This window comes from Drosophila albomicans, chromosome 3 (genome assembly GCF_009650485.2).
Source record: "Drosophila albomicans strain 15112-1751.03 chromosome 3, ASM965048v2, whole genome shotgun sequence".
Lineage (NCBI taxonomy): Eukaryota > Metazoa > Arthropoda > Insecta > Diptera > Drosophilidae > Drosophila > Drosophila albomicans.
In genome coordinates this window covers 39660804-39687818 of record NC_047629.2, presented here as the reverse complement: position 1 = coordinate 39687818, position 27015 = coordinate 39660804, and the positions used below count along the sequence as shown (strand labels likewise).

The 27015-nt window shown below is 37.2% G+C and overlaps 2 protein-coding genes and 1 long non-coding RNA gene across 3 annotated transcripts; 2 read left to right on the top strand and 1 right to left on the bottom strand.

Moving 5' to 3' along the window:
* Nucleotides 1-618: 618 nt before the first annotated feature.
* On the bottom strand, nucleotides 619-9349 carry LOC117570606 (uncharacterized). The gene is made up of 3 exons (XM_034252350.2): nucleotides 9038-9349; nucleotides 3918-4380; nucleotides 619-2394 (listed from the first exon to the last, which is right to left on the bottom strand). Exons 1-3 carry the CDS (start codon nucleotides 9156-9158, stop codon nucleotides 705-707), a joined length of 2274 nt encoding a protein of 757 aa, XP_034108241.1. The 5' UTR covers nucleotides 9159-9349; the 3' UTR covers nucleotides 619-704.
* A 5825-nt stretch (nucleotides 9350-15174) lies between these two features.
* LOC117570947 (uncharacterized) lies at nucleotides 15175-15820 on the top strand. Its single transcript, XR_007954849.1, has 2 exons — nucleotides 15175-15304; nucleotides 15397-15820. It is a non-coding gene; the product is annotated as an uncharacterized LOC117570947 (long non-coding RNA).
* Nucleotides 15821-21852: 6032 nt separating this feature from the next.
* On the top strand, nucleotides 21853-24491 carry LOC117570946 (vacuolar protein sorting-associated protein 33A-like). The gene is made up of 2 exons (XM_034252880.2): nucleotides 21853-23461; nucleotides 23593-24491. The coding sequence occupies exons 1-2, from the start codon at nucleotides 22022-22024 to the stop codon at nucleotides 24004-24006; spliced, it is 1854 nt and encodes a 617-aa protein (XP_034108771.1). The 5' UTR covers nucleotides 21853-22021; the 3' UTR covers nucleotides 24007-24491.
* Nucleotides 24492-27015: the final 2524 nt, after the last annotated feature.

Sequence of the window (27015 nt, the reverse complement as noted above, 5' to 3'; positions counted from 1 at the left end):
CTTAATTTTGGAAGCTTTTAAGCGAATTGTTTCGAATTATTTCATCTAAAGGCAGTTTTTAAGCTTTAAAATCTAAAATAAATAAATAGATGAAAATGAATAATTAATTAATAATATTAAACATTGAATTCAAAATTTTTTATTTTAAATGTCTAGCCAATATTTTAAAAATATTATTAATGTATGTGAAATGTAAAATTTTAAATGGTTATTAAAAAATGTAAGATGAAAAATGGTAAAATGTGAAAATATAAATATAAGATAAGCAACTCAAATAAAATTTAAGAAAAAATAAACAAAGCAAGGCTTTAAAAATATATAAAATTTCATGTTCGTGATTTAAATAATAAATTCTAATATTGGAAAAAAAACTGTAAAATTCATTGCAAGTAAATTCAAATATATTTTAGTCATCAAATAGAAAATTTAGATTATTGAAGATAATATAAAAAGTAGAAATATAAAATAATAGTAAAATAATAGTAAAATATGTTAAAGGAAAAAATATAAAATTCGTTAATGCTTAAAACATATAATATTTGGAAAATGTGATGTTTAAAGAAAATGTTTAAAATTTTAAATACAAAATGTAAAATTTAAATTGTTAAGTGAAATGCCATATTTTAAATATAAAATTAGAAACATAACATAACATTTTCTTAAACATATTATATCCAACATTGCGTATACTTGATAACGTATACTCAATTCATTGTAATCTCGTTGCAACAAATTTCGCACCTGTCGAGCGGCGCTGTTTTCGAGGGCGACGTCAACTCAGCAATACCACAGCTAGAGAATGTCCTGCGATCCTTGCTGTGACTGTTGTGCTCCGCCTGTCGCCGCAACCAAGGCGAAGTTCGACGCGAATCAAAGTGGCCAGAGTTGAGAGAATTGCGATTGGAAGAACGCAGCGAATGCAATGTGGCACTTGAACCTCGCCAATCCGCCAGACGAGCTAAGGCAGCTTCCAAGTCGTTGTCCTCGTACTCGGTCATCACAACTTGACAGGACTCGGGTGAGATGGACACAACGCTGGGAGTATTTAAATGACTCAAAGGTTTTATGACCACTTCGCCACTGCTGGCCGAGGATAAACGCGAAGCGGAACGAGAGGCAGGCGGAGATTGTGACTTGTCTTCCACATTCGTCCTTCCTCTTATGGGGTTAGCATGTCCTGCGATAGTTGTTGCGGTACTTTCTTTACTCGCTGCCCGCGGGGAAACTGTCAGCGCATTGATGACAGATGAAGCCGAAGCCCTCGAAGCGGCAGTTTGCTGTCTTGTTGGTGTCTGCAGTTGAGGCGTTTCAATGGGCGTGGCATATTTGACAAGTGAGCTGCGGCTTTCGGTTGTCTCTGCAATAAAAGTTGAAGCACGCGAGGCCAAAGGCGTTGGCATTTTATTGTTGCTTGGGCTGTTGCTGTTGTTGCACGTTGTGACATGCGACGGGCTGTGCAGCTTGGCTTGGTTGGTCTTTAGGGGCTTGGCTAACATCACCGTGGAACTGATGTCGCGTGCTGAATCCATTAACATGGACTTGAAGGCCTCATGCAAAGGATTCTCCGATTCTTTGGGTTGTTTAATCGGCTTTGAGCTGTGCAAGCGTTGCGACTTTATCGGGTCACTTCTGTCGACGTTATCAGCAAACTTTCGTGGCTTGCTTTGCTCAACTGCTTCACTGACTCTACGACTGCCATTAAATGATTTCTTTGACACATCTTCCATAGATTGTCTCAACTTGTGTTTGCTCTTTGCTTCATGCTGGCGTTGCAATGAGGAACTTGTCAAATTCGAAGTAGATCTGGCCACATTTAGATTACGTTCCATCGCCCTTAAAGGTTGACTATGGCCAATTGTCATGCTGCTTCTACGCAACTGTGGTGGCTCCTCGGGCAGCACATCGTGTTGACCTCGCGCCCAAAGCGAACGTCCGCCAACAGCATTTCGAGCATTCGCAATGGGCAGATTAATGCGTTCGCGTTGCGGATTAAAGTCAAAGGCTCTGCCGCCCACATTCGAGAGTCGTGAACTGGCACGCGACACACTTCCCGGCTGCTCGGACCCAACGAACTTGGCATAATCCCGATGGCCTCGCCGTGTGGGCGCTGGTGTCAAATGCCCACTGGACAGATCCGATTGCGATTGCGAGGCGCTCGTCTCGAGTGAGTTGCCGCCACTGAAGTGACCATCGTAGTGTCCTGGCTTATCGCGCAGACTCGTGTAGTCCTGATACACGGAGAATTGATTTTGGCTATGTGCGAAACTTTCGTAGGGCTTGAATTTGCGACTCTTGGCCAACTGATCGGCCAGCTTTTCCCATTCTGTGGTGCTCGGTCGTCGCTGCTCTTCGTCTGTTTCTGTTTCTGGCTCCGAGCGACGAGACCAACGTTGGCTTTGGTTTTCCGAATTTGGTCAAAAGGTATCAAATTAAGTGTGTGGTTGGCAGTGTGTGTGTGTGTTTATGTAAATGTGTTAGTTAGTAATTCATGAAAAAATGTTTTAGTGTTAAGTGTTGTGTTTTAGATTTTAGATAAACTCTTGCAATGCTCGGAAGTTTTACAGCGAACTAAATAGAGAATTCAAAAGAAATGTCTCTTTGTAGAATTCTATCTTATAAATAGAAAAATTTGATAATTTAATTTTAATATATGTTATATTTTGTAGACACCACTTACTCTAGTTTAAGTCGCCATGGTTGAAAGCAGAATTCTAATAAACTTTTCATCAAAAAAATAAAAATAAACATCATGAAAGAAACCTACAGTTGAGTATATAACAGTAGGCGTAATTTGCCATACAGAAGGATGGCAAAAAAAAAACATATATAAAAATTAAACTATCAAATTTTTCTATTTATAGAAAAACTTATACAATTTGTATCCTAATCTAATCATAAAATTCCTGATTCTAGCTTGTTATTGGATTTTTGTTCTACCCTATGTATGAGTAGCGGATATAAACAAAAATGTCACAACTTAAGCTAATAAGTTCGGAAAAGGACTAAGTGCGATATTTTTAGCTGATAAGTAATAAAAAATAATTCTATTGCATTAAACTTGTATTTGCATCAGCAAGCAGCAATTTCCGACTACAAATATTAACGCTTATCGAAGGGTGGACAGGCTGCAGCAATCAGCGTAGTGGCCAGGGCTACAAAGGTCCAGAGTGTAAATTTCATCTAGTTGCTTGGATTTTTGGTTTAGGTTATTGTACAGAACAACTGCTCTTATATACCCACAAGTTTAGTGAACATAATTGTAGAAAATAAACCAGAACTGATATCATTAAAAGTTGTGTAAGAATTAACAACATCTAAGTATAATAATAGAAAATGAACCAGATCCGATGTCTTTAATATTTTCGCAATTTGTTCTAGATCTTAGCTATGCAAGAGTTTGACTAAAAAGCTTCGACATGCCGAATATTAAGTTAATTGTGTAGTATATTTTGTTACATAAGAGAGTTATTATTACCAATACTACGTACAAGGCTTTTGATGCTGTTGTTTCTTTGATAGTTTGGTTAGGCGAACGAGTCGAGTTGCCTTGCTCGCCAACAACAATAATTATAATAATAATAATAATAAATGCAGAGTATATGATATTTACATAGAGATAAAAGTTATTTATTTACAATTTACATATTGTTGGAAGTAGAGAGGAAAAACAATAGAGAGAAAGAGTCAGCGATAAATTAAGTATAATAGTATATAATAGTCGAGTATTCAAGTATATCTTTCGTTATGACGAGCTACAAAGGATTCAATTCAAGATCGATAAACTACAAAGAAAGCTACGGTACATCTGGCGGTGGTGCAGCGAGTTCTACGTTTGATTCAGTGGCTCTACAAGGATTATGCTGAAGAATTAGCTGAATGAGGATTATTGCGGTGCTCTCGCTTCTATGCCTACTTACTCCACATTCGACGATGGTGCAGCAGCAACAGCAGTGGTTGTTGTTGTTGTTGCTGCTGTTTCTGTTGCCACTATGGCATCCACTTGAGCACTCAGCTCGGCCATTTCCTGCAACGAAGGCTTCGGCGTTGGCGGCGCCTCTTCCTCATTCGCCGAGCCATTTGCCAGAGCTCGTTCAATTTCCGGCTCGGGCGTCGATGTCTTCAGACTGTCCGCATCTGCATCGAGTGCGGGTGTCGGGGCACGTGATGTGCTGAGTCCTTCCGTTTCGCTTGGCTTGCCGCCACCTCCTCCTCCTGCTGGTTCCTCCAAGTGGAGACCCTCGAGCACTTTGTGCTTGGCGTCGTCGAGTGCCTCGGTGCCATCCTTGAATGCGTTGCCCAGCTCATTTGTTATGCCGGCCACGGCTGTGCTAACCGTTTCCTTGGCCGTGTCCACGGTCGCATTTAACGTTTGTGTCGCATCTGCAAGAAATCAACAAAGCGATTTGTTTACACACAAATTATCACTAATTGGTTGCATTGATTGATCGACAGTCTGCCGACTGCCGACACAATCGTCAGGTCGTTAACCTGCGCTGTCAATTATTCAGTCAATCGATACAAATAAATACAAATGTTTGTGTATTACGAAAAGGTTATTAACCATTTGCTTTAAGCGTAGGGTGGGTACAATTTTGACTAAGTAATAAGCACATGAAGCTATTAATATCTTATTTGTGAAAGAAAGTATTATTATTAGGGAAATACAAACAAAATTCCATAAAGTAAATATTATTTTATAAATAATAAATAATACAAAATAAATAATAGAAATATCCGATTTATATTTACATTTTGATGAAATTTTAATTTGCCAGCAAAATATTCTCTTGACCAAAGATGGCTGTCATCTTTATATACCCCATATCCACGAAGGAGAAGGGTATTATAACTTTGTGTCAACAACAAATCTATAAAACAGTCAGAAAAAAGCATCTTCAAATCCATAAAGTATAAATCGTATATTTCCTACTCTATGGTATAAATCTAATCTAGTATTAGATAGATATAACAAATATACATTTTTGTGTATTTCAGATTTTTTCTGTGTATGAATTAAGTATCAATTTTAAAGGTATTAGTAAATAAAAAAACATTTTCTTTACTTGTATGTTCGGTATATTTCAGAATATTTTCAAGAAATATTTATTTATGTCTTCCAGTTGACTACGAATATTAAGGTCGACATACCCCATGGGGAAATTTGTATGGACATGGAGCTGCTACAAACAGCGGAATGGCCAAGGCTACAACGATCAAGAGTTTAAAAGTCATCTTGCTGGTTTGATTTTCCGTTTCCAACTTTAAACCATTCTACAGAACTACTACTCTTATATACTCAAAAGCTATCTCATAATCTTAAGTAATAGGAGCGAATTTATTAATAACTATTGTATGTAAATTAAAACAGAACCGCTGTCATTACTATTTGTATAATAATTACCAATGATTTATGTTGACAAAAAACTTTGCGGATTATATATTTTTGATACTGTTAATAACTCAAACAATTAAGAAAGAAATCACTTTAGAGAAAATATAACAAATATTAATTTTTGTGTATTTCAGCTTTTTTCTGTGTATGAATTTAGTATAAATTTTAAAGGTAATAGTAAATAAAGAAAAGCATGTTCGGTATATGTTCGGAATATTTCATTACATTTTCATTCGATATTTATTTATATTTTTCTGTTGACTACAAATATTAAGGTGAACATACAACGGGCCATTTGGCTGGACAAGGAGATAGAGCAAACAATGGAATGACCAAGGCTACAACGATCGAGAGTTTAAAAGTCATCTTGCTGGTTTGATTTTCCGTTTCCAACTTAAAACCATTCTACAGAACTACTGCTCTTATATACTCAAAAGCTATCTCATAATCTTACGTAATAGGAGCGAATTAATTAATAACTATTGTATAGAAATTAAACCAGAACCGATGTCATTACTATTTGTATAATAATTACCAATGATTATGTTACTGTTAATAATTCAAATAAACAAACTGTGAAATACCCATTTTGAATAAGAGCAAAACAGTGCGGTATTATTCTTAAAATATACCAAATTAATATACCGCAAAAATATTGAAAGTACACCAAAGGCTGTATTAGATTTATTTATATAGTACTATATTCAAAATATATAAAAAATAGAGTGCAAAAATATACCAGATTGTCGGCCAAAGCAACTAAGTCCCCTAGTAAGTAGGCGTTTTTGACCATACAAAACTATTTCTTTAATAACTTCCAAAATTTTTATCTGTCCGCAACCAATTTACAGGAATCACAAAGAATATAGTTATTATTGTAACATACTATATACATACTAAAATATTGTGGTCTGTTAATAAAAGAAGATAGAAAATCTAAGGCTCAGGAACATAATTGGGATTTATAATTTTTAAAGATGTTAGTATATTAAATCATATGTTCGGTATATTTCAGTTCATTTTCAAGCAATATTTATTTATGTCTTCCTGTTGAACGGACAAATATGTCCGTCTGGACATCGAGTTGCAAACAACGGAATGGCCAAGGCTACAAAGATCGAGAGTTTAAAAGTCATCTTACTGGTTTGATTTTCCGTTTCCAACTTTAAAACATTCTACAGAACTACTGCTCTTATATACTCAAAAGCTATCTCATAATCTTACGTAATAGGAGCGAATTAATTAATAACTATTGTATAGAAATTAAACCAGAACCGATGTCATTACTATTTGTATAATAATTACCAATGATTATGTTACTGTTAATAATTCAAATAAACAAACTGTGAAATACCCATTTTGAATAAGAGCAAAACAGTGCGGTATTATTCTTAAAATATACCAAATTAATATACCGCAAAAATATTGAAAGTACACCAAAGGCTGTATTAGGTATGTTTATATAGTACTATATTCAAAATATATAAAAAATAGAGTGCAAAAATATACCAGATTGTCGGCCAAAGCAACTAAGACCCCTAGGCGTTTTTGACCATACAAAAGTATTTCTTTAATAACTTCCACAATATCTGTCCGCAACCAATTTACAGGAATCACAAAGAATATAGTTATTATTGTAACATACTACATACCAAAATATTGTGGTCTGTTAATTAAAGAAAAAAGAAAATCTAAAGATCAGGAACATAATTTGGATTTATAATGTTTAAAGATGTTAGTATATCAAATCATATGTTCGGTATATTTCAGTATATTTTCAAGCAATATTTATTTATGTTTTCCAGTTGACTACGAACATTAACGGCGACAAATACGTCCGGCTAAACAACGGAATGGCCAAGGCTTCAACGATCGAGAGTTTAAAAGTCATCTTGTTGCTTTGATTTTCCGTTTCTAACTTTAAATCAATCTACTGAACAACTGCTCTTATGTACTCAAAAGCTATCTTAAAATCTTACGTAATAGGAGCAAATTAATTAATAACTATTGTATGGAAATGTAAACCAGGACCGATGTCATTACTATTTTTATAATAATTACAAATGATTTATGTTCACAAAAAATTTAGCGGTATTATTCAAAAATATACCAAAGGCTACATTCGGTATATTAACATAGTACTATATTCAAATCATATCACAGAGTGCAAAATATTCCGGATTGTCAGCTAAATCAACTAAGACCCCTAGTAAGTGGGTGTTTTTGACCATACAAAAGTATTTTTTTAATAACTTTGATCGCAACCAAATGAATTTACACAATATTGGTAAATCAAATGATGTGTGTTTTTCAGTATATTTTCAAGCTATATTTATTTATATCTTTTAGTTTACTACGAATATTAACGTCCAACACAAACAAGTCCCGCTGGGCATGGAGCTGTTACGAACAGCGGAACGGCCAAGGCTACAATGATAGAGAGTTTAAAAGTCATCTTGATGCTTTGATTTTTCGTCTTCAATTTTAAACTATTGCACAGAACAACTGCTCTTATATACCCTCAAGCCCACACAATGTCTTTCGTAATAGAAGCGTATTAATTTATAGCTAATGTATAGAAACCGGAACCGATGAAAATACTATTATATAACACTTTGCGAATAATATGTTTTTGGTTTTACAATATATTGTGTACTGTTAATAAATGAAAAAAGACTGAAGTTGAGTAACATATTGCACATTTAGTAAATCTAATCAAACAATTATATACAAAAAAAATACTAAAATACATCGATGTTTATATATGGTATTTAAATATACTATCACGTTCAAAATATACCAAATGGTTCAAAATGTACCCTTTTTTCATATATTATATTTTCTTTTATAGCTTCCACAATTTGTATCTATTCGCCTCGAGCTCTAAACAAAAAATCATGTTGGATAATTAGTTTTTCAATTGAGTCAGTTTCGTAAGAAAGTAACTCCTAAAAAAGAGTTGACTAAATGGGGGAAATTTCTTTGAGTAATTCGCAAATAGAAAATGAATCAATCAATGCAAAAACATGCTGCTTATAAAGAGTATGTAAATATGGTATATTATTTAAAATAAAATCAGGGCTTCAATTAAGTAGAGCAGCAGTTCAGTCGGTCAGTCACGCAATAAACTCGTTTCTCTGCATATGCTTTTAATAATGAAAAAAAGAGAAAATCTATGCGTGTAATATATGTGTGCGAGTGTACAATATAATAAATTATAATATACACACATATATAAAGACCATGAACTGCTCATAAAATGAAATCAAGGAAATACACGAGGAGCACACACAGCAGGCTGTGCTAATCAATTGTCCTTTATGATGTGGCATTATTTCTGCTTTGCCTGCCATTTGATTTTTTGCTTGTTTGGTTGGAGGCAGTTCAATAAACTGCTGGGTAATAATATTGTTGCCATTTAAGGGTCGAAGGTCGCTGGCAAGTGAATTTAGTTAGTGTAATGATTATACATCTTGATTGATTTGCTGTCACGCACTGCGAGCACATTAAGTATACGCCAAGTATAGCACACTTTTGGGGCGCACAATTGCAATGGGTTTTTTTGTATTTTTTATTTGCTTATGACAAATGCGCTTTTAAATGTCAAACACAAACACTGTTACACACACACACACACACACACACCTTCGAGTGCGGCTTCTCCTTTTTGCTTGGCATCGCCAGCCACATGTGTGGCGGCTTTTAGCATTTCACTGCCTGCGGTTGCCACCATTGGAGTGCTGCTGGCGCAGCCCATGGCGAACATACAAAACAACGTACAATTGTGGCGTCTGACTCTATATATAGGCCAGGTCAGTTCAGAGGGAGTTTTTAAACACAACAACTCTAAATCATATCGAATCGAATCGAAAGTGTTTTGTGTATAACACAAAAACAATGAAGCAAACACACAATTGCAAATATGAAGAATAGAATAGAACGCGCCCGCCTTTGCTCGCGAACTCAACGCAACTGAACTGACCCAAAAGCAAAGAACACAAGCAGAGGGTCAGTTAGCCAGTAGCAGTCCAACAGTCCAGCTCTTGGTCATTTAGCTATGGCTAGCACAACACCAAAGAAGAACGTACAGCGAACAACAATTACAAACTACTATACTTGCATACACAATGAGCACTCGTTATTGTTATTGTTGTTGCTGCTCTTTTACACGCAACAGGACCTCGGCCACATTTGAGTGTTGCTTTATGTGCGTTTGCACTTCAAACTCCCAGCCCCAAAACAATTGCTGAGGTCATGCGCGTTGGGCGCACATTTTATAGGCTAAAAGGGTTTCACTTCTGTTGCTCCAAAACAAGGTACAAGAAAAAAACGAAATGGCTAAATAGGCTAAATATGAGTACTCACATTCGTACTTTGAGTACTTTGAGTGTATTCGTTCTTTACTTGTAGCGTGTCTAGATGGCGTGTCTGACTACGCTTCAAATTTCGCCGCTAGATGGCGTGCTATTTTAAATTCCTTTCACATGTAGGTTCTATCACTTGTTGTTAGTTTTTACTTTAGGATAACACCAGAATATTGTCTTCTTGCTGCTAAAATTCTGCTGATTTTAATGATAAGTTTTTATTGCTAAAACTATGACGAAATCTTCTTTATATTTTCTATATTACGTTTTGAGTTTAATTTTGTAAAAGTAGTTGGAAAATGCGTGTATAAGCCTCATTTTGACCTAGACACGTCATTTCATGACATAGAAAACCACAAATAATAAACTTGACTTTTAATGGGTATTTCCCCAAGTGTAAATACTCAGATTTCATATTTTAATGAATAGGCAAGGACATTGGATACTTGATTTAGTGAAATTTATGCAGAGTAGGCTTACAAAATTCTTTGAAGTGCATGTTGATATATGATTCATATGTATTTACATTAAGGACAAGTATTCAAGTGTATTCAGTAATCATTTATCAATTTAAATTAAATAATTAATATGTGATTGGTGATAAAGTATTTTGTTCAGAGAGAAAAAAATACTTTCTGAAAGTAGAATACAAATTTGAGTTCGGATGTTCGTGAAAAAAAGTTTTTAATATTGGAAAACACTTTAGAGAAAATATAACAAATATACATTTTGGTATATTTCAGAATTTTCCTGTGTATGAATTTGGTATACATTTTAAAGGTATTAGTAAATAACAAAAACATGTTCGGTATATGTTCGGTATATTTCAGAATATTTTCAAGCAATATTTATTAATGTCTTCCAGTTGACTACGAATATTAAATTCCACATACAAGACCGGGCCATCGGGATGGACATGGAGCTGCTACAAACAGAGGAATGGCCAAGGCTACAACGATCGAGAGTTTAAAAGTCATCTTGCTGGTTTGATTTTCCGTTTCCAACTTTAAACCATTCTACAGAGCTACTGCTCTTATATACTCAAAAGCTACCTTAAAATCTTACGTAATAGGAGCGAATTAATTAATAACTATTGTATGGAAATTAAACCAGAACCGCCGTCATTACTATTTGTATAAAAATTACCAATGATTTATATTAGCAGAAAACTTTACGAATGATATATTTTTAATACTGTTAATAACTCAAACAATTAAGAAAGAAAACACTTTAGAGAAGATTTCTATCTTGAATGATTTTTCTAAGATTCTAAAATTATCAATTTTGAGAATTTTATGTTTGTTCTTGTCGCTCTACAAGTATGCCTTGGAAATTAAAAAATTCTACATGTTATCAATGTATGAATCTTAGATGAGAAATATTCAATTTAAGCCGAATAATGTAATACTCTTCTTCTAAATTTCAAATTTGCATGGTCAATGTTATTACAGTAAAAATTCACTCCGTTCAGAGGATATAATATTTGAAAATAATAATAATAAAATAATAATAATCGATAAATTATTTCAAAGGGTCAATTAAAGAGTCAGGTAGAATTTTATTATTTGGCAATTAGCTTTTAAAGTTTTCATTTAACGTCTCTGCTTCTCTATACTATTTGACCTTATCTTCAGGCAAGGTTTGTTTATTTATATATTTCTTTTTAAAACTACTCTATGCTGTCGTCTGTGTGCTTCTTGATTGCAGTTGGTGCGACCCACTCACATTAACTCTTTGAGCTAGGTCGAGATCTTCATGTTGGATGATAGTTGCGATTGCCATGCTGTGATTGTTCTTTTTAGTCGCTCAACATTTAAGAAAATTGATTTTTGATTTATTTTTTGTTGGTTTCTTGTTTGCTTTTGGTTTGTTTAGTTATTATTTTTGTATTTGTATTTGTTCGATCTATGCGATCGACGGCCGTCGATTGGAGTTGGTATACTTGGCCTGCGTTGGCTTTTATTTTTTTACAGTCGTTTCTGTTTTGCGCGTGATTTATGTCAGTCAGGCAGTGACAGCGCTTTTCATGAGCCAATAAAGTTGTCCATGTCGCTTTGTCATATTCATATATCATGGCAATACACCCGGCAACTTATGTCACATGTTCCACTCCGACTGCGACTCCAACTTCAGCTCCATCTCAATCTCCAACTTCATCGCCATCGTCATCTCCATCTGCGACTTCATCTCAGATTCAAACTAGCCTCGACTGCGAATACAAATATGAGTGCTCCCCATTGGAGAGCCTGCGTATATGACAAAAAAAAAAGAAAAACGAAGCTTAAGTGCGCGATCGAATTGTGGACGGAGACACGGTGACAAAACATTATTTGGTCGATTCGAAAACACACTCAACAACTCGCATATAAATCAGCTCACGCAGCTGGCCAAAAAGCCAAAAGCCCATTGCCGAGGTTCATTAGACCTCAAAACTCTTTGGCTCTTGTTTGTGTGTGATGTGTCTTTGTCTGTAGTTGTGTTCGACGTTAATTACATAAGCTAAGCGGCGCTTAATTATGTGCTCAACAATGGCACCCAAGTGCTTCGAGATTCCGTCTCTGACTTCCCATCAGACACTCACATGATGTAATGTGTGTGCGAGTCCAAATGGTATGCGAAAGTTGATTGATGCTCTACCCTTGCCAAAGGTTATTACCAAATGCTTGGCATGCTTGTGACTACGGGAAAGTGCCAAAGAAATGGCAAGTGATTTGCTATTTCAATCTATTGCGATCTGATTATTGATTAATCTATTAGTTTATTGTATTAAAATATATGCAAAAAATATGAAGCGAATTAAAGTTGAAGTATATAACTTTGGAAACTCCAATATGGCAATTAATTGCTTGTTTAAAATTAAATTGAATAAAAGGAATTTGAACTTTATTTAAAGGTAAGCAATTTAAAATATTTTTAAAGTTATAACCCATCGAATATTTTCATTAAAAATATTTTTAAATTGATGTCATAATTTGACATTATATAAATTAAATATTAGTAGTTTATCGTTCAAAAATCAGGGAGTTCTAATTCAAAATTTATAACTTTAAAATTTATATTTTCGTAATTAGACCAATGCTAACAATTGAATGTTAAGAATATAAATTGTATTATATATAACTATTCGATTTTTAAAAATAATTTTGTTCTCGTTGGTCCTCGGTTCATTGGTGCAACTTTGTCATCAAATAATCTTGATTCCAGATTTTATTCTTGATTTTAGAACTTTTTTTTTTTTCGTTTACGTTTAATTTTTCTTAAATTTAACAGTTACATTTACTAAGTAATGCAATTCTCAGCATGGAATTGCATATATATTTTTAAGTTATTAAATTTGGAGTTCTGTTTATTGTTTTATATTACTTAAACACAAATAAAGCTGCAAATAAAATTAAATGAATATATTTTAAAATACTCTAAAGACTTTGTATTATAAACATTAAAATATTATATTAATTTTTTTAAACAGAGTCTGTTGACTTGAAAAAGAATTTCTTTAGAAAGAATTTCTATTACTATGTTACATTAGGTGCCTTAAAAAATCGAAATATTGCACAAACCAATTAAAAGTTTAGATACACATCTTGAAAAATATAACTCAAAGATTTCACTGAATTATTTCTTGCTCTAAACATTTCTAGGGATTTTTTGGCTGCAATTTCCAGAGTATAAGAATTTCGTCATATGTTTTGTGCTAGGAGAGGCTTGTAAATGGTGTCGTAGGTCTATTTGGTATACACTTTGAGTGGTCGCCAAAGAATAATGGCAATTGTGAGGCAGGTAAGCAGACAGAGAGATAAAGAGACAGACAGCTTCCTTTGGCAATTTGTATGGTCTTTGTCTTTGGCGACAGCTTCCTCAAACATGCTTTGAACTTGGCTCAGCTTGATTGTTGCACAAGTTGTTGTTGTTAGTTTGCTAGCATTATTTGTTGGTTGCCCAAAGGGGAATAAATTGTAATTATAGCTGCCACTGTGGCAAACAATAAATCTCAAAGTATTTATCGTGCAACATGACAGAAGTGGGTCGTACCTTGGGCTCGGGAAACTGAAAACATTCGATTGAGTTAGCGCCTGCTTCCATTTTTCTTTTTTTTGCATACACAGTATGGGATCAAGAAAAATCAACACAAATAAACATTAAATGAATATGTAAAAAGAAAAAAACAACACTCAAGCAACAATAACATTTTAAATGCAGTTATGACTAAATGCAAAAGTTATTTATATTGTTGTTGTCGCAGCTGAAAATGTTGTTGTTACTTTTGTCGTTGTTGTTATTGTTGTTGTAGGCGTAGCATTCGCTTAAAATTGTGCGCATAACTTGAAACATGAAAAGTTACTTAGTCCGGCGGCAAAATCAACTCGCGGGGCCTTTAATTAAAAGCGACAGGTTTCCAACACATTCTGCATTATTTGCATTGATGCCAGTTGCGAGTCCGAAGTCTGAAGTCAAAGTTGCAGTTGAAGTTGCAGTTATTGTAATTACAGACATGTGGCAAGTTCTCCATACCATTCGAACTCCATTTGCTGCTGCTGCTGCTGACACACTTTTCGCTGCCTGCGTTTGAAGATGCAAATGGAGCGGCCAAATTTATGTAATCAAAACCAAAAAGCAAAAGTCAAACGCAAACGCAGTATTAAATTTGCCAGTGTTTTCTCAATTTTTTTTGGTTTTTGATGATGTCAGTTTTAGATGGCAACAAAAGCTAAGCAAAAAAGGTTATCGATGTCTCGAGATCGCGAGTGAAAGAAAAGCCAAGTCGATGGCCCAGGCAAATTTCACTCGTAATGCAATCGCACGCAATGTCCAAGGCCCAAGCGACAAGATCTGCATTAACTGAGCTCGCCAATTGAGCAAAGGGAAAGCTGCCACCAACTTCCAACTGCAGCAACTTCCAATTCCCACTGCGACGTTTCTAGTTTGATTGCTTAAATTCAGTTTTTTTTTTCTCCAGTTTTAATTATATATCTGCCAAGATATATAGTTAGAGTTACAATTGAGTGTGGCAAGAAGAACTTGTGCAGCATAAATCAAAAATGCTGCCAGCCATTTCACACTCTTAATTAAAAATCGGGAACGGGAATCGTAGAAGAGCCACAGATGATGATTTTTTTTTTGTAGAAATATCATAAATCAATGCACTGCGAAAGCCAAAACGAATAAAATTCAATTTGTAATCAGAAAAGATGCCTGCAACACGCCCTACGAAAAAACAGCTGAAAAAAACAGAACAGAACAGAGCAGAGCAGAGCAGAGAACAACTTGGTTTCAATCAGCGTCAGAAATACCGCAAAGTCTTAGAACGAATCAGCAAAATGGGATACGCTATGGATACGCTTCTAAGAATGCACTCGGCGATGATGACGCCAGAAGAAGCGTAGACGAGTCTTCAGTTTCTTCAGTCTCATAAAAATGAACATGCCAAGCGGCTGTCAAAAAGCCAACGGCGAAGCGGCGGCGCTCTCTCAAAAAAGAAAAAAATATATAAATATAAATAAAATAAAAATCAAATCAAGCGCGAGCTCGACTTCGAGTCCGAGTTTGAGTTTGAGTTGAGTGTGCTGTTGATTTTCCTTTTTTTTTTGTATTCTTATTATTATTAATTTTTTCTACTTTTTTTCTCTTTCTTTTTTGGAGTGACGTTTCGGGTTTGGCATTCAAGAAAGAACAAAGCCAGCGCCGATGGGTTGCCCCTTGGGCCTAGAGACGACACCGTGACGCATCGTGAGAGCTATGAACTGTGCCAAGTGCGAGCTGTCAATGCCAGGCTATTATTAGTTGTATCGCAGTTTTATGCAAAGTTCTCAACCAGTTATTGAAAGAAGTTTGCAGTTTCTATAGATGAATAACTTTGACGCGTAGTTCGATTGTTGAGTAATCTAAGCAATTCATAAAAGGATTAGATAAGAGGAGGCAGATTTGAACTTATGGATTTGAACTCATGAACTCATGTAGCATTAAATAGATAAGTAAATAATAGTCCTAGTAACAAATGCCTTTGTATAGGCCGTAATCGATATTAGTAAGTACTTTATCCCAAAAAATACATTCTTAATGTTCATCATTAAGAATTATTTTTATTAAAATCTTACTGAAGATCGAATTGTGAGTTTTTCCAAATTTTTTCAAATTTTTTTTAGACAACAAACATGTCTTTACTTGATATTAAGTTCTGTATTATGAAATACGTATTCACAAACACAATTTCAATATATGTATTAAATATTCTATCTTAACTATACTATCATTCATAGAAAAAATTTGCTAAATTTGAGATTCTCTTATGAACAATTTTGTTGATAGTTCACATAAAGTGAAGTAAATAGGATCCTTATATGATTATCTTAAATTTATGATATCATTCTATATTGCCAACATAAACGAACTTTGGTGCCATCACAATTCACTTAACTGAGTTCCTAAGAAAAGTGAAATTATGCTAAATCTATGAAACAGATCTCTCAAACAGATCCCTTTCAAACATTACGTACGCATTATATCCTTCCATATGCTAGCTTGGCATATTCTTTGCTCATCTCTAGTCTAAGTTGAACGATTGTTGACTGTGGCATGTTGTTTAGTTTTGTCTTGTGGACAGCGGCGAACCGAGGCGAGTCGCCTCACTTTATTTCGTTCCATTTGCTGTTTTTTGCCCGTTTGTTTACGCCGCTAACCTTGGGGGCACTTTTGGGGCAGCCAAGCGAATAGCAGAAGTGTACAACAGTTTTTTCCGCTGCTTTGCATGCCACAGAGACCGACAGAGGAATCGTCGTCGCTGTTGTTGCTGCCACTGTTGCGAGGCTGCAACTGCAACTGGCAAATGGATGGTGGTAAACAAAAGTGCCAAAGTGATTGACGTGCTGCACCGCTGACTTTTCTTTTCTCTTTCAATTTCAATTTAAGATTGTGAACTTGTGCTGCCAGATTGTTGCACTGACTTTTGTGGGTCAGGGTCAGGCAGACAAATGTCAAACTAGCATACATGCAACTTTGCCACTTTTGCGGCAACTTTGCTGTTTGCCGCTGCTGCTGCTGCTGCTGTATCTGGTAATTGCATACGCACGCGACCAAAGCTCGAATCGTGTGTGTCGTGCGAGTTGGAGAAGCAATCGAATGAACCAATGTCCACATCCACTTTCTTTGCAATTTATATGAGTTTATGTGTGTTTATCGCTTCTTGCTAATCTTCAACTGCAACCGCAGAAACTTCGACTCCGACTGCGACTGCGGCAATCAGTGACGGTGACAGTTGCGGCTACTCCTACCTCCTCCTACCAACCCATAAAACAAAGTATAAAGCTGAACAAAACTGCGCTCGTTGCATGATTTATGGCGCGTAATTTGCGTGCGCATGCGCAAATTGTGGCACAACCTTTTTTTATATGCATTTTTTCTTTTGGTGGCGGCAACAGTTGCAGCTTCCTGCTGACAAATGAGCTGCCAGCTTGCCAGCACAAAAGTGTGTCACTTGCATTCTTTCTTGGTTTGAATTACCTTCTCTCCTTTATCCACTACGATAAAAAACCTTTATGCTACTCCCTCTCTCGATGTTGTGCACAGCGACTGATTTATAATTTCATTGAACTATTACTGCAAGGCTGGAAGGTGCAACAACGACACAGCAACGAAACAAACGGCGGACGGGCGCGCCAAATTGATTAACAATCAAAATAAATCAATACACAGCCCCAAAGCAAAAAAGTGTCAAAAACGTTGCAACGAGCAAATTGCAATTGCAACACTTTCGCTGCAGATTTTGTGTTTTTTTCACACTTGATTTACATTTTAAATTGAAAAGGCCGAAACTGAAACCGAAACCGAAACCAAGTCTCCCCCCACAAACTGCAAGCTAGCTTTGCTGGCTGCCTCCTCAACCAAAGTTTCGGTCTGAGACAGACAACAATTTCCAGGCCGTCGGGCATGAAAACTGCAAGACGAATTGGGCGACATTGTCAGCTAGTGGAAACTCCTGTTGCTTCGATATGGATTTGGGGCACAACATGCCCACCTGATAAAGAGATCAATGGCAGCTCCAGTGCTGCCATCTGTTTGACAGTGTCTCTCCCTCAACCGTCTGACTGTCTGTCCGCCTCTTTTTTACACCCGCTATCCATAGGGTAAAAGGGTATTATAACTTTGTGCCTGCAGGAAATGTAAGTTGGTCGGCTGAAAATCTGGTTTACCTTGCGGAATATTTTGATCGTTATAGTATATCGATATATCAAATAAAGCATTTAGTATACTTTAGTATTTTTAGTATATCAATATGGTATATATTGAATGTGTATTTACATATATACTAAATAAAGCTATCTTTATATTTTTGTAATTTTTTGTATATCAATTCGGTATATTTTATACTCAATAGTAAATTTTCAATCTAATAGTACATTCATATACCAACAAAGTCTTCGTTTTATTTATGTATTTTTCTGTATACCAATTTACAATTTTTTACATTGTATGGTATATTTTGAATGTAATAGTATATTAATATATCCAATGGAAGCCTTCGGTCTATTTTAGTATTTTTTGGTATATAAATTTAGATATGTTTTAAGAATAATGCCGCACAATTTTGCTTTTATTGAAAATAGGTATCGGGTATCTCACGGTCGAGCACACTCGTCTGTAGCTTTCTTACGTGATTTTTGTTGGGCAGGTGAAATGTCAACTCTTCTGTGCATTTTACACTTGCCAGCCCAAAAACTACTCGTAACTTAAGTCTTAATCGTCCACGCCATTATGCTGTTAAGCGTCTAATTGAAGTTTCACTTTTTGTGTCGAGACTACAACTCCAACGCCAAGTCGAAGTCGCAGTCTCAGTCTCGGTCTCAGACACAGATCGAGACCCAAAATGACCTCTGGCCGGCACAGTGCAGATACATTAATTATCTGTAATGAACGTTTACACTTATTTATTGGCATTAAATCATCGTTTAACGCGCTTTGAGCATGCACCTCCACTGCTGGTTGCAACTCCGGGTTCGGCTTCACGACGACTCCGCGATGGCCTTCAAGTGCGTTACCTGTTCCCCTCCCTCTCCTATTCTCTTTACAAACTCTGCTCTGATATGCATGTCAAGCAGTCGCAAATTACCAGCTGACTGTGGATGGCACTTGAGGTCGCTTCCGTTTCGTTATTTTTTTTCTTTTTGGTATTTCTAAGACAAAAGATGAACGAAAAACAACAACAAAATACAGAAATTTGTGCCGCTGTTGCGAGTTCATTGGCATTTTGTGCCACATAACGAAAAATGCCTGCTGTTTACTTGGCCATATGAATTATGAGCCTCCAGTTAAGCCGTTAACCAGCCAGCCTTCCACATGTACAACGATCATCGTACAACGTACACACACAATACAACAAGCCATACGTTTTGTTTGTACACTGGCTCCCCAAATCGATTACAAATATTTGCAATTAAATTATTATTGACATGCCAAATGGAATTTGAAAATGTTTAATGATATTCTGATAAAATCTCAAAATTTATCTCGCATTGTTAAATGAGGTTATGATGAATTTGGTGATACAACGAGTATATTCTAGATGGCCAGATAGGTAGTGGATGTGGAACAAGTACAATTTGTGAGACTTTTATTTTACTTTATTTTGTATTTATTTTTTAACAAACTATTTTATTTCTTGTTAGTTGAGGCTTTACATGTGATACATTGAATACAAAAAACAATGACAATTTAACAACCTAAAGTTTTAATAAGATTATATGAAGAACACACAATTTCCTTCTTAAGAAATATTTTATTAATATATTTAAGGCAAGGAATCCACTACATAGATAGACCATACAACTTATTTTATTGAAGTTGTTCAAATTGAAATAAATATAAAAGATTATTTTTAGTCACACAAAAACAAATGTTTTTATTTGATAACATGTAAATCCAATAATATTAGTAACAAATATTGAAAAAGTAAAAAAGATTAAATGATTTCTTATTTTATTTATTTAATTGATTTAAGGACGTCTTTAAAAATAAAGATGAATGAGTAATATTTTATAACTGTAATAAAGATAAATTGACAATATACATATATAACATTATTTTGTTATTAGAAAGTGATAAAAATGATTAAACAGTTTTCTATTTGAATCGCAAACGAATTAATCAACTAGCATCTGTAAAATTCATAATTTGCTTCAAGCTTTTCATTGAAGTAGCAATTATAAGTTTTTAAACCACTGTGCAGACTTTTCGCGAATATTTAGGCAATTGACAGCAGTTGTCCATTATCATTATCATTATCATGATCTTAGTCATGTTTTATGTATGTGCCTCGGGCTAATCAAACGCCTAATGATTGGCTTGGCTTCGATATATCAGCAACTGTCATTGGCAAGTGAAAAATGTTTGATTCTAAGCGAAACTCTGTGAAGATACAACTGAGTATCTTGTGCTTATGTAATGAGATAGTATCATGGTTGGGAGGCTGGCCAATATCGATTGGAGGAGGGAACTTTGGGTGTCGCATCAAATCGAAGTTAGCAGAAAAAAATTGTAGCTTGTTTGTTTTTATACCCGCTACCCGTAGGGTAGAAGGGTATTATAACTTTGTGCCGGCAGGAAATGTATGTAACAACTAGAACGAGGCATCTCCGACCCTATAAAGTATATATATTCTTGATCAGCGTCAACAACCGAGACGATCTGGCCATGGCCGTCTGTCCGTCTGTCCGTATGAAACCCTGGATCTCAGAGACTATAAGAGATAGAGCTCTAATTTTCGACAGCATTTGTTATGTTTGCACGCAGATCAAGTTTGTTTCAAATTTTTACCACGCCCCCTTCCGCCCCCGCAAATCAAAAAAATTCAATAACAAGCGTAATTAAAGCTGTGATGATGATTTTGATGTGTATACAATAATAACTATAGTATTTATGAGTCCTGAAATTTTTATTGTGGAAGGTATTAAAGAAATACTTTTGTATGGGCAAAAACGCCGACTTACTTAGTTCATCCGTGTATTGGCGGCTGGGAGGTGGATGGGTTAGAAAGAATACCATCACAGTGGACCGCCACTTATCGTAAAAGGCGATTAAGGAGATGCGGCACCAATGCTAACTGTTTGGAGTTTAATTGGTAGTACCATTGGCAGGTACGACACCTGACCAGAGGTGTGTTTCTGGTACCACGGAAACCAGGTGCCTGCGGACTTTGTCCGTCCTGGTATTTGGTTGCGGCCCCTCGGGGAGTATCGTGGTGGCTGTGGTTAGTCCAAAGCGGACAATGAGGTTTTTACTCAGCGTGGAGTTGCGTGCGATCAACCGGTTGCCGATAACCAAAAATCGGAAGAGGTTTTAGATGGGCCTCGCTCCCCACACAGGAGGAAGTGTCTAGTACAAACAACTAGCTCTTCAATTGTGTACCTGCGGTGAATTCCAAGGGGGCGGTGATCAACGCTTAATTTGTATCCCTGAGCTCGGGCTTCGTGAGATTAAGCCAACATGGCAGGTGCTCACGTTAAACACTCGAGTTTACTAGGGGTCTTAGTTGCTTTGGCCGACAATCTGGTACATTATGCCGTCTATGGTATATTTTGAATGTGGTTCTATATTGATATACCAAATATACCATTTGGTATATTTTAGTATTTTAGTAGTATTTTCGGTATATTTTGAAAATAATACCGTATCATTTTGCTTTTATTCAAAATGGGTAGCGGGTATCTCACAGTCGAGCACACTCGACTGTAGCTTTCCAATTTATTTGTTTTTGTTTTGTTTGTTGTAATATTTGTTTTGTATTAAATTGTGTTAAATTTGTTACGTGTGGTTGGCTGAATTGATTTCGTCATTTTTTTATTTTTTTAATTATTGCAGCGTCCTTGTTGTGGTTGATCTTGATGTTATTTTTAACGATTAGAAAATACTTGTGTTGCAATGATTTATATAAATTTCTTTTGTTCTCTGAATGTTGCTGCAAAAGTCGCATAGCTTTTTTTAGATTGAATATGATGTCAGTATGGATTTATTATGTAGTATTATTATTGCTTTTATTAATTCATGTTATAGTTTCTTATCAGCTGTTTGCTTGGGCTCAGTAATGTGTGAGCGCTCAGTCGGTACGTGGGCGTTGCAAGTTGCAGTTACAGCTAGAACTGGAGAGTTTGCCACCCATCCACAAAAAGCGAATAGAAAAAGCAAAAGGAACATCTCGCCATCCACAACGACGGCTGCAAAGTCGCTCGCTCGCAGACAAATAGTGTAAATAACAACAAAACAAAAGTAGCAAATTATGTTTCCTCACTTGAAGAGTGAACGCGTCAATCTACAACTGCTGCAGGAGTCCGCATGCCGCGAGCTGGTGCAACAGATCGACGCCATCCATGGCTCCAAAGTGATTGTCCTGGACGAGGCAATGATTGGGCCAGTCGATCTGGTGACCAAACCGAATCTCTTCAGAGAGCGCTCCATTGATTTGTTGCCCCTTAAGCCGGAGATGCGTTTCCCCAAGGAGCTAAACAACATTGTGTACATTGTACGGCCACAGGTAGCGCTCATGGATCAGCTGGTTGCGCATGTGAAAACCAACAGTCAACATGGCCGGCAATTTCACATTCTCTTCGTGCCACGGCGCTCGTGTCAGTGCATCAAGCACCTGGAGAACAAAGAGGTGATGGGGGCATTTGGACGGCTTGAGGAGTTGCCCTGGAACTTTCTACCCCTCGATGCGGATGTGGTGAGCATGGAAATGCTGCATGCATATCGTGATGTCAGCATCGATGGCGACACCACAGCGCTGTATCAGGCTGCCATTGGATTGGTGCAACTGCAGCGTCTCTACGGACGCATACCCAAGATCTATGGCATGGGTGTGCAGGCGCAGCTGGTGTGGCATCATGCCAAGCAGCTGGCCATCGATGAGATGTCACTGTACAACGGCGATAAGGGCGCCATCGATCAGCTCATTCTGTTGGATCGTGGCATCGATCTTCTGTCGCCACTGGCCACCCAATTAACATACGAGGGACTGATTGATGAGTTCTATGGCATACGACAGAATCAACTGACGCTCCCCGCTGAGCATTTTCCCTCCTACAATGCAGTCAATTCGTCCTCCGCAGCTGCGACTGCTGCCCGTGCTGCTGAGGAGTCGGAACGGTTGCTGTCGGACAGAGGACAGTGCAAGACGCTGATGCTGCACTCGGGCGAGGAGCTGTATGCTGAGTTGCGCAACAAGAACTTTAACGAGGTGCGCATGCTGCTCGCGCGCAAGGCGAAGGAAATCCAGGAGCAGATGAATTTGAATTTCAAGCAGCAATCGATGAAGGAGATCTATAGCTTTGTCCGCCGTATACCACAGATACTGGAACAGAAGCGTGCCACCTCGGATCACACATCCATCGCGGGTCTGATCGATGAGCAACTGAAGAGCGATGCCTTCAACGATGACCTCGCCGCCGAGCAGGAGTTCATGGTGTGTGCGGACATCGACAAGTCGAGCGCGTACATTGAGGATCTCATTGCTCGCCGTTCGGAGCTGCGCAATGTGCTGCGCCTGATTTGTCTGCAGTGCGCCGCCGCCTCCGGTTTCAAGGAGCATGTGCTCTACCATTACAAGCGCAAGCTGGCCCACGTCTATGGGCTGGAGATGCTGCTGACCATCAGCAATCTGGAGAAGGCGGGTCTGCTGCATGTCCAGACCGAATCTCGTGCTTACGCCGTGCTGCGCAAGGTGATTATCCGGGGATTATAGCATCCACAGTCCGTGTTTAGATCTTCCAAACTTGGCTATAGCAATTCGTGCAGTGCCACGCTTATTAGACTTTTGTAGACTTCAGCTAAAACAATCCAACCTTTTTGCAGACACTTCACCTGACCGTGGACGACAGCGTCGAGGTGAATCCCAAGGACATCAGCTACGTGCACAGCTTCTATGCTCCGTTGACCGCTCGCCTCGTCGAGCACTGGCTGCAGCCGCGTGGTTGGCAGACGCTCAAGAGCCAGATCAACAATCTGCCCGGCCCGACGTTCGAGGACTTCCAAGTGCCTCTAATTGGCATCCGGGGACGTCATGGGGGCGGCGGCACGCCCAGCGAGACATCGTTGTTGCATGCGCGACGTGTGGTACTTGTGCTCTTCGTGGGCGGCTGCACGTTTGCGGAGATTGCGGCGCTGCGTTTCTTGGCGGCGCAGGAGGACAACAATGTGCAGTTTGTGATTGCGACAACGAAGATCATCAATAAGCACACGTTCCTCGAGAGCGTGATGGGATCGTGAAGGCAGCGCCTCAGTCACCTGGAGGCGCATCGCTTGTCCGTCAGCTGCGGCATGTCGCGGGGTCGCAACGCCTCCATCCCGTTGAAGCCATGACCAAAAATGTGCTAGCCAAAGCAGCCCAAACAACGCAGTGCTGGCCACAAACCCAAGCCGATGACGACACCAAAGCAACCGATGCCAGAGTAGACCACCACACATAGAAGATGACTGCTCTAAATTATATATATATATATACACGCAAAACATATATAAATAGATATATTCTGAGTGTATAAATGTTATTTTTTTAGGATTCGATAATGGCATATAATAATTCTTATTATTAATCAACTATTTATGTATATTCAGATTATAGATGATAACTCCTATATACCATATATTTCATACTATATATTTTATATGTGTACAGTTTGAATGGGGCTCTTGCAACTCGCGATTTGTATATACAACCTCTCTAGATGTTATTACATATACTACATAAATATAACCATCTAAAACACATATATATATATATGGGCAATTCTCTCCGACATTTGTACGCATTCAAACTGAAAAAACATGTGCCAAGACATTATTTTAATTTTTTCTTGGTTAGCACTATATCTTAATTGGAGCTAAGATGGATTTTGGGCAATTGTTCGTTTTCCTGAAAATTGCAAAAATGTTGCGCATTCGCACGCGACAAATACAGAAGTTACTTTTTCAAAAATCAGTTCAAGCACTAATTTCAGCGAAACGTGATGAAAGATTTTAATGCAATTAATTTAAATTTATTATGCATATATTTATCTAAATAGTGTATTTGATTTGACTTAAAAATATATAGTTGTTTTTTTTTTTAATTAACTTAAATTTTAATCACTGTCTAACGCGACATTTTTTCCATCATACATCATGCAGTTTTTTTTTACTTTTTAGGTAAATTAGAAGAGCATATGAGGCATTTTCATAGTTTTTTAATATATTCAATATATATTTTTATTTTCAACAGAAATTTCATACTTAAAAAGATATCTTCAAAAAAGTTTAACAAAAAGTAATATATTCATATTATGTCATGAGAAACATAATTACCTAACTTAAATTACATCTTTAATGTTAAAAATATTTTAATGAATATGCTGTTCTAGTAGATTTCGTTTGTTGGCCATTGCAGTCAAACAAATTCATCTGGTTTACACCCGGTATACTGTGCACATCCTATCATTGTTTATCTAACTTATAATATAATGCCAAAGTCTCAATTAGCGCAGATGACATGAAATTTATGTTGATTTCTGAATATAAAATTAGAATGCATCATCTACATTAAAAAAAATAATTTAAGGAAAAACAAAAAAAAAAAAAATTTTACCATGACGCACGCGACAAACTTTCAAAAATTCTTAAAAATGAAGTTGTGCTTATCTTCAACCAAATTTTATTTTATTATATTTGGTAGCAAAATATGTGTTTGGACACAATTTTGAATGCTCAATGGACAAAAACTTTAGATGCACTCATAACAAATGCTGTTTTTCATTGTCGCACGCAACAAAAATAGAAGCTGATAAGCTGAGAGAAATTTACCTTAATTAGCTATTATATATTCCTTGGATATTAAAGAAGATATTAAACTACGAGTATCAATGCATACTGACTCCCTTCAAGGAAATGAATCAAAACAAAACTTGCAGTAGAAATGTTCAAAACCGAACTTTTGCTCATCTTCGACTTTGTATTGAAATATAAGGTTGGCCAAAAAGTCTTGCGGTATTTTTATTGAATTTTCAATTGTTCATAAAATTGGTTATAATTATGCGATTTAAGTCAAATATGCGCCGTTTTGTTCGATGACGAGTTCCCAACGAGATGCCAACTTCATAATGCCCCTCTTATAGAAGCTCGCTTTTCTATTGGCAAAAAACTCGGAGAGCCAATTTTCACAGGACTCTCTTGTGGCCAATTTCCGACTACCAAGCTCGTTCGCCATGGACAGAAATAGGTGGTAATCACTTGGTGCGGGATCCGGACTATACGGTGGATGCAAAAGAACCTCCCATCCGAGCTCCCGGAGCTTCTGGCGCGTCACCAAAAATGTGTGTGGCCTGGCGTTATCCTGATGAAAGACAATTCGGTCTCTGTTGATCAATGATGGACTCTTCTGCATGAGTGCTGCATTCAAGCGGTTAAGTACAGGTCCGAATTGAGCGTTTGGCCATAGGGGAGCAGCTCATAGTGGATGATTCCCTGCTAATCCCACCAATCACACAGAAGAACCTTCCTGGCCGTCAATCCAGGCTTGGCCACCGTCTGGGCAGCTTCACCGCTTTTCGACCACAACCGTTTGCGCTTCACGTTATCGTAAGTGATCCACTTTTCATCGCCAGTCACCATCCGCTTCAAAAACGGGTCGATTTTGTTGCGACTGAGAAGCGATTCGCATGCATCCATACGGTCAAAAATGTTTTTTTGCGTCAAGTCGTGTGGCACCCACACTTCGAGCTTTTTTTTGAATCCAAGCTTCTTCAAATGGTTTAAAACGGTTTGATGACTCATGCCCAGCTCTTGGCCGATGCTACGGCGCTACTATGCCGATCTCTTTCGATCAATTTAGCGATTTAATCGTAATTTTCGACGACAGGCCTTCCGGACCGTGGCGCATCTTCGACCACCTCCGCACCAGAACGAAAACGTTGAAACCATCGTTGTGCGGTGGAAATGGAAACTATATCGGGTCCATAAACTGCACAAATTTTATTGGCAGCATGAGTTGCATTTTTGCCTTTATCGTAGTAGTACTGTAAAATATGCCGTATTTTCTCTTTATTTTGCTCCATGTTTGTGACGCTATAATTCACGAACGAATCAAAACAAAAAAAAATTAAATCAAACACGTGTTAGCGCGTGGAAAGAGCTTTCCAAAAAGGTATAGCATGATGCGACGAATAAAACTAGAACTACGCGCTTGCAAAGACACCTATCGGAAATACCGCAAGACTTTTTGGCCAACCTTATATTTCAAAATGT

Bases quoted from the DNA above. Each gene is read 5' to 3' on its own strand.
- LOC117570606 (XM_034252350.2), bottom strand. From the start codon at position 9,158: ATGTTCGCCATGGGCTGCGCCAGCAGCACTCCAATGGTGGCAACCGCA. The intron at 4,381-9,037 runs GTGTGTGTGTGT...GATTTCTTGCAG, and splicing joins AGGAGAAGCCGCACTCGAAG to ATGCGACACAAACGTTAAAT. The intron at 2,395-3,917 runs GTAAGTAGGCAT...GGAAAACCAAAG, and splicing joins GCACCATCGTCGAATGTGGA to CCAACGTTGGTCTCGTCGCT.
- LOC117570946 (XM_034252880.2), top strand. From the start codon at position 22,022: ATGTTTCCTCACTTGAAGAGTGAACGCGTCAATCTACAACTGCTGCAG. The intron at 23,462-23,592 runs GTGATTATCCGG...ACCTTTTTGCAG, and splicing joins CTTACGCCGTGCTGCGCAAG to ACACTTCACCTGACCGTGGA.